The following is an 8,206-nucleotide window of genomic DNA, read 5'->3' as shown; positions in this document are numbered from 1 at the left end:
GACCACTGCTCCCAAGCGTGCTACAGAGCTTAGAGGTGAGGGACTGGATGATTTCATTTCCTTTAGGTCCCGGACAGGCACTTGGGCATCCTGGACCCAAGCACCAAACCATTTCTGACCACCTATCACTGCTAACCTGTGTGTCACTTTCAGCGACACAGAGGATCAGCATTGCCAGAGCAGTTGGGAGGGAGTTGTTTCCTCTGGGTGCCATCACATGGACTTCCCTAGGAAAAAAAACAGCTTCCTGCTTCAGTCTCCCTGCCAGGCATACCTGGATGAAATAATTTTCCCACCCTTCAATGAGTACAGAAGCCACCAATGAGTAGTTGTGGACTAAGAGGACAGTGTGGAGACAATCCATGCTCATCACTTGTCCTGCTGATCTTGCATAGGGGCCTCTCAAGGCTTGTGGGTCCTGTCGATCTCATATTGTCTTCATGCGAGTGGATAGTAGGTATTTCAAGTACTTCAAGTACTTCTCACCTTCACTGCTGAGCCCTGCAGAGTGATAACACAGACATAGGTCTTTCATGACGCAGAAAGGTGGACTCACATCCAAAAGATCAAGCAAAGCAACAGGATTGCTGCATTGAATCACTGTACATATTGTGTGGCCCCATCTGGAGTGCTTTACCATTGCAGGAGAAATAGAGGTGAATTCGATATTACCGTTTGAAGAGCCCAGCTGGGTTCCTGTGTGCTAGGCATTACCCCAGAACACACCGTGAAGCATTTGTGGGCCTGGAGGGACCATCAGGTAAACGAAGGAGCAAGAGGGATGTGGATCAGCGCATCAGTGACAAACCCAGGTCATGCAAATAAGGTAGAAACAGGAACCTGAGCCATGTACCCTGATTTCCCAGCCAGGTCTGTGACTGCAGGACCTGCTGTGTTTCTAGCAAAGGAGAGGAATGGATTTGGAAGAACCAACAGTTTCAAGTTTTAGAGATTGTAAAGACTTATTCAAGTAAAATCTAATAGGTATTTTTGTGGTGGGTTTTTGGATTGATTGTTTTTTATTATTTAAACCAAAATGAGTAGAGAAGTAGGTAAAAGTGGAAAATTGCGTTTTTCAGGTGGTTTTTTTAGGTTTTCACATTTTCAGGCAGTTTCCTGTGAAAATTCATCCAAGTGCCTTAAGTGGGTGAAAAAGCAAAGAGAGTCAAAAGTTTAAGTTGAAATGTTTTATTCTAAATTGACTGAAATACGTTCTTGCGTCTGAGATTAAATTCCCTCTTTTGTTTTGACAGAAAAGTTGGAAAGGTAAAAAGGTTCATTTGAGTTTTCCCCTCGAAGGCCCCTCTTCATCTTCACTTTCCCCCAAAACCATCAGGGTTCAACCAGAGCAGAACCACAGTTCCTGACATGGTTTTGTTTTGTAGAGATCAAAATTATGAGGAGAACTAATCAGTACGTAAAATAAATACATCCTCTTTTACCTATATCTAGCATCCTAGCTGCTAAGAAATGCCACAATAAAGTACCGTAAGGCAGAATGGTTTCAGACCACTGAGTGCACTAGCAAGGCATTACAGAAGTGTGCAAGATGTACGATGGCTCTTCTTTACCAACAAATTGATTCAGAACCTTTACAGTATAGGACTGACAGGGAAAAAAATGTGTTCAACAGACAAAGACAATGTTAGCTTTATGGTACACTCAGGTAATATGGGAGAATGAGGCCAGAAACAGTTATATGCTTTTCTTCATGGTTTTATTTTTGCTAATATGAAAAACCTCATTATTAACCATCGGCTGCAGAATAGGATGGCTATTCTGTGGAAACAACCCTTTGGTAAATCATTTGCCAGGTGTGAACAAACTTTGCCTTTCTATTTTGTTGCTGGGGGGGGGAGGAATGTGGGTGATATTTCATGTTGGACGAGTTTATCAGAACCCTCCTGATTGTTGCTGGAGCAGCATCAGGTCACTGGCATTTGTGCAAAAAATCACAAACCAGAAGCATTATTGTAAAAATATCAAAAGCCAGCTGCTGTCTCTCCATAAGCATTCAATCAGACGTATATGGGGGGCGTAGAGGAGATGGTGCCCAAGTGCTAGCAGTCATCAGCCTTTTCATGCCAAAATGCCTTGGACTCAGACCTCCCAAAGTTGGCATGTTGCGATGAAGGCATGAGAAATTTTGGAGAGAAGCACAGACAGAAAGGGTTGTGTCTCACCTCCTGAAAACTGGCCTTTCATGGTCTCTGTGCTCTAAATCACTGGTGACTTTTACAGTTATGGCCCTGGACATCTTACACCAAGCAATATGTTGCAACAGGTGGTGCTTCGTTTTTTCTTGTGATCGGGGTAGGTTTTCCCATGCACTGGAAATGTGATTTGGACACTGTTCTCATTCAGTGGAAGAGAAAATGTTGTTGCAGTGAATGTTATTAAACTGATTTTTAATCTGCTTTGTTATTTTCATGCACGAGCAGTCCGTAAGTGTGTGAGAAACCAGAAGAAAGAGAAGCAGAAGGTCTTACACAGCAATGAATTAACACCAAAAGCGGCTGGATGCTGGACATGTGGAGAGAAAACAATCTGTGACAATAAGTAAAGTTGTAAGTGCCATGTTTTTTCTTGCAGTACTGAGAATTCAACAGCCGGTACCCAGCAGTCGGGTCATCAGGTTTTGCAATATGCTGCCTTTAAAGATCTTTCTTTTGGGTACCGCTTAATCCCACTTTACCCAAGACAGACGGGCTGTAAGATCTGCACAGAACAGAAGGGAGAAAGGCAAACAAAGTAAAGACATACCACATGAATTTAAAAGCATTTAAATTAGTGTTTAACAAGTCAACTATTCAGCCTCTCCAGAAAGGCAGCCTTATTCATTTAGATCTTTCCAAGTGGAGCTCTTCAGAAATACTAGTTAGCTAGAAGCCTGACAAAAGAGGTGATACCTATGAGACCCATTTGTGTTGTTTTAAAACCTGTTTATCTATTAAAGGTGGAGGCAGCTGGAAAATAAAATATAAGTGTTTTCTCTAGTTAGGAGAGTTGTGATCAGGATATGTTTTGCTAGTCATGGAGCTAATGTAAATTAATAGGAAAAGACTTTATTAACTTTTCCTTTAAACTGATTCCTTTTTCCCTGTAGGCTTTGTCCCTCTGACACTTCCCTGTGAAATGAAAGGGGAATATTTTTTGAAATGACTTTTCTGTACTTATGCTGCATTTTTTGAAGGCTGATGGGCTTCAAAGCCGTTTTCCAAAAAGTGACCAAATCCAATGCATAGGGACAGAGTTGGAAAAGGTGTTAATTCCTTATAATGAAAAGTGCCAGGAACTACTCAAAATCCCCCTCTGCTCCTCACTGCACTGCTAAGTAACACAAAACCTGTTGCTTTCTATCTGAAACTGGAGGCCCTATGTTGGGCACTTGGGCAATTTTCCGTCTTCACCATATGGTGGGCTGATGAAACGATATATTCTGGTGGAAGCAAGCACAAAATTCAATCCCACATAAATTGGGATTAAGTACAAACCAAATAGAAAATAGAATGACAATCCACTTTAAAACAGAAATGATTATGTAAGAATGTAAATTGTTAATAGGCATTTTCTCCCCTATACTTTGAAACAAACCTGAAATTTGAGTGCACTCTCTCGTGTGTCCTGGTTTTCAGTGTTAAACTGTAATATCTCTGAGAAACTTTTTGTCACTTGAACATACATATTTTAAGAAATGAGATTCTATTTATGTTCAAAGTCATGTGTTTTTCTCAGTCAGGTACAAGCTAAAGAATATTTGTAAATAAAATGAAGAAAATCTCTACTGGCTCCATCAGCTTGCATTATAAAAGAACAAATTTGTGCAGAATCCTAACAAAAGTATAAAAATGTATTCTGAGAATAAACAAAATCTTTGATCTTGTTTATAAAAGGACCCATTCCTATGAGTTTAGTAAGTTGTTATTTTATTTTTTTTTCTTTTTTTTTTCTTTTAAGGAAAAGATCCTCAAAGTTAGAAGACAAGCTTGTGGTTTTGTTTTTTTTTTTTTTTTTTTTTTTTTTTATTGAGACATTACTTAGCTAATCTTTTTTAAGATGGACTTGTATTTTGTCAGAGCCACTTGACGGATGTTCAAGAGCAATTGAACTGATTCACTTCCACCAGCAACTCAAAGCATCACTGTGATCCCCGAAAATGCAACCCTTTGTTCACTCACCACTTGTATTCCAGGTTGCCTGCTCTTGGCTTTGCAAACCGTTCTTCAGGCACCGCTCCACGTAGGATTTGGGGTCGCACCCGGAGAGGAGGATCTCGCCAAGGAGAGCGATGTAGGCAATGGCCAACCGGAGCGTGTCGATTTTGGAGAGGCGCTTCTCGTACGGGAAGGTTGGTACGTGGCACCTGAGCTGGTCGAAGGCCGAGTTGATGTTGAGCATCCTCTTCCTCTCGCGGACGTTGGCGGCCTGGCGCTGGCGGAGGTGGCCGGCGGGCGGCGGCAGCGGGGAGCTGTCCAGTTCAGCACCCCCCTCCCGCCCGGCCGCTCCACCCGCCCGCTCCCACAGGGCCGGCGGGTCAGCAGGGGAGGGCCAAGGCGAGAACTGGTCTGCCAGGGAGGAGCAGTCCGGTAGGACGGTGTCCAACTCAGTGTTGGGATCTGTCTGGTCCCAGAAGAGAAATTCAAGAGTGGAGTCTTCCTGCTCGAAGCCATAACAAAGTTCCTCCATCTCTTATACCCGTCTGAAGAAAGCTAATGGAAATATTTACAACTTCGGACTAAATTGATTATCAGGAAAATGAGATTCTAATTTCAGTAATATCCCCCACCCCAAAAAAAACGTTAGGGGCAGAGACTCCTGGTTGTGCTGTTGAGGAAGCCTATTGCAAAAGTTTCCTCAGTTGCAAATCCAAGTGGGAGTCAGGATTTAAATACTTCATGGCTCCTCAGCAGGGGAATGATTCTATTATTCTCCACTGAAAACTAATTAGTACACGTGCTTCTCTTTTTAATAGCTGTTGACTACAAAACAATATGAATGAATGTAACAAGAGAGAATGAATTTTCTTTTGACTTTCTCCTGGAAAATCCATTGAAGTAGTTATTGAGTTCTTCCAGAAGTTCAGTCCCTTCACTTGCAATTTAGAGTAGGGTTCACACAGGGATTTTGTTGTTATTGTTGTTGGGTTTGGTTAGGAGTGGTTGGAGGAAGAAACAAAATACAGTCCTTTATCTTTTTTATAAAGTGTTAATAGCTCCACGTTCTCCTGTGGCTGAACAAACAAAACCCTATTATAATGCTGTCAGAAACATATGATACTGCTCTCTTTCACAGCAGAAGCTAGTGGCATCTTCTGCACTTCTAGCAGGAGAATGGTTGAGATAAAGACATGGGATGCACTGCTGTGTTAAATTAGAACACAGTGGTACCTCGTATTAGGTAAGTCAACACCACCTCATTTGGTTACTGGATTTTCTGAATCACACTTAAATTACACATTTTATGGGTGATGTAGACATTCAGTGTTCTGTCTCAGACCATACTAAGCACTGGAAAATAGCAGCAGCTAGAATAACCACAACGGGTGCAGTCCTAGAATGGTGGACCAGGTGGGCCACATCTTGAGAAGTGCTGGAAACTGTGAGAGTAGGTGATGTCCAGCATCCCTATGATGCTGGACAAATGGGGAGGAAGGTGTTAAGCACCACCAGAATATTAAAGCCAGTGCATAATATTAGCAGCTGCTTCAGTCTTTTTGATTTCCACGATACTTAAGTCAAAGTTTAAATTCATTTAGAAGTAGTTTAAGTGATATTTTAAGGACTTAAATGAATGGAACGGAAACATGTTTTAAGTTAGAGAAAGCAGAAATGTTTTTCCTTAAGCATGTCATAAAGAACTTTTATCAGGACATTCAATCAAATGCTTGAATTCATGCACCGGCTCATGTCCTACTGCTGTGGGAAGTTTCAGGAGGTGTCCTGTGAAGTTCATGAGCCACAGAAAGCTTCCTGAAAGGACAGCTGAAAGCATAAATCTCAATAGCTTCAGATGAAGAGCCAGAGACCAGGAAATGACCCACGTTTACAAAAGGATGGTCCAAAAGGATGATCAGGTCCTCCTCTCTTAACAATGACTGGATGCAGTCCATTCTGTGATACCTTTGTCCTGTAAATAGAGGTATTTATTTTAAGGTAAGGCATAGACTATTAGAGACTTATCTTAGGAACCTGGGATTTCTGGTGCTACACCTTATGGGATTCTACCTGCAATTCTACCTTTAAGGCAATAGGAAATAGGCTGCAGGAAAGATTTTTGCAAAGAGGTGAAAGAAAGTTGCAGTGTATGAAACACTAGGACTATTTATTTTTTCTTGTTGTTGTGCAAATTGAACAAGGAATCCATTATCTGTAAATCTACTTGACAAAGGAAAGCACCAAGAGTTATTACCTGATAGGGTGAATACTGATTTAACAAATAGAATGTGTCTTGCTTTCTCTGGCCAGCTCAGGGCACAAATATTGTACTAGTTTTGTACAAAGTAAATAATTTTTCATGATACCAACATACCCAACAACAAAATATTGGTATTGTGAAAGCTCATGGTGACCCACAGCTTCTGCTCCAGATGGATCCCAACACGGGACAAGGTGGTTGGCTACAGGGTGGGAGGGGAATGCGGGACGGGTGAAAGGAAAAGCCACAGTCACACGTGGCAGAGCTGAGACTTGAACTTTGGCCAGTCAATGCAGAGTTCATTATGCAGTGGCTGCTTTTAAATCATATCACTGTATTTCCCAGTGTCATGTACAAGCAATGTTCCCAAACAAAACAACTTACTAGGGTTCCCATGGTTGCCAGTGGGGCTTCACGTCTGATCCCAGCAGTCCCTTCTACATCCTCGTAAGCAGATTTGGGCTCAGCTATGCAGAAAACAGGCAGCAGAAAAGCCTTCCTGCCTGAGTTCCCTACCTCTGCACACTACAGGACCTCTACCCAAAACACCTCTGCAGCATTGCTGCTGCATTGTTGGCCTCCCATGGATGCTTTGCAGTTCTCAGATTTCAGATTCTCTTTTGGATGCTTCTGTGGCTCCCAAGTCACTGTTTAACTGAGCACTTGGTAGTGTTTATTTGGCCACCTTAAGCACAAACATAAGACACTTGAAAATACTACAATCGGCAAGAGGACAGCAGTTCTTCTCCTAAACAGGACTCTGGTGGACACAGTTGTCCACCGGGAGCAATGGGCAGAGACAAGAAGGGTCAGCAAATAACATGGTTAGTTTTATGTGCTGGGTTCCTCCTTCTCAGCAGATGCTTCTTCAGTGCTTAATGTTCCCTTCCAGATCCATCACTGCTAATAATGTTGCCTGGGGATATGTCTGGCTCCACAGATGGGGAGCAGATGTTCCAGCAAGCCTACTTTTAGCATGTTCAAGGGGAATTTGGCTCTCTTAGAGAGACTCTGGACAAAGGAGAAGGGGGGAGTGTAGGGGAAGAAAGAGAGAAAAGCAAGAAAAGATTTCCCCTTAGAAAGCCAGAGGTCAGGTCTGAGAAAAGAAGCTGAGGTTCCCATCCCTCATATGAACAACCCTTACCACAACTTCAGACTGGTCACACTCCCAGTGTTTCTGCAACTATATTCGTTAGAGAGGGAGGGAATATACAACTAACTGGGCTAATTTTGCACTTGTCTGGAAGATGTGGGTGAAGGGGTCTCCAGCAGGGAACAAGGTAGCATGGATACCACACTGAGTGAGGGTGCTGTTGATTAAGACATGTTGATATAATGTCAAGGTATGCTCAACCACCATTTCCCCCAAAACCTCTTCAGAGCCAGAGGGTTCCAGAAATAACATTTGGCTGACGGTCATTTTTAATCAGTAGGGTCTAATGAAAGCAAATTCCTGAGTCAGAAACTATGTCCTGCGTTTATGTTTATGTTAGGCAGTGGAGCCACAGTCATTTGGGTTTGAATTCTCCCAAGTCTAGATATCACATCTCCCTGGGAGCTACCTTCCTCAGTCTTGACCTCTTCTCTGTCATCTAAACAAAACCACCCAAGGCAGACTCTGGGATTTTGCCTATTTTATAGAATTTTGGGTATAAACATGCGTTCAGAGAATATTACCACTGCAGGTTTTTTTTGGTTCACAGTGCCTTAGCAGCTGAAAGCTGTTACACTGAACCTGTATCCAAAAGATAATAGGGTTTCCTGAGGTTATTTTGGAGGTAGATCTTTCCCC

General features: G+C 42.4%; 1 protein-coding gene across 1 annotated transcript; it reads right to left on the bottom strand.

Moving 5' to 3' along the window:
- Nucleotides 1-2,680: 2,680 nt before the first annotated feature.
- On the bottom strand, nt 2,681-4,686 carry LOC134518281 (helix-loop-helix protein 13-like). The gene is made up of 3 exons (XM_063340858.1): nt 4,565-4,686; nt 4,179-4,495; nt 2,681-2,718 (listed from the first exon to the last, which is right to left on the bottom strand). The coding sequence occupies exons 1-3, from the start codon at nt 4,684-4,686 to the stop codon at nt 2,681-2,683; spliced, it is 477 nt and encodes a 158-aa protein (XP_063196928.1).
- Between the last annotated feature and the right edge of the window lie 3,520 nt (nt 4,687-8,206).

Source organism: Chroicocephalus ridibundus, chromosome 7 (assembly GCF_963924245.1).
Source record: "Chroicocephalus ridibundus chromosome 7, bChrRid1.1, whole genome shotgun sequence".
Classification (NCBI taxonomy): Eukaryota; Metazoa; Chordata; class Aves; order Charadriiformes; family Laridae; genus Chroicocephalus; species Chroicocephalus ridibundus.
The sequence above is the reverse complement of the archived record's forward strand: the minus strand, read 5'-3'. Positions and strand labels throughout refer to the sequence as shown.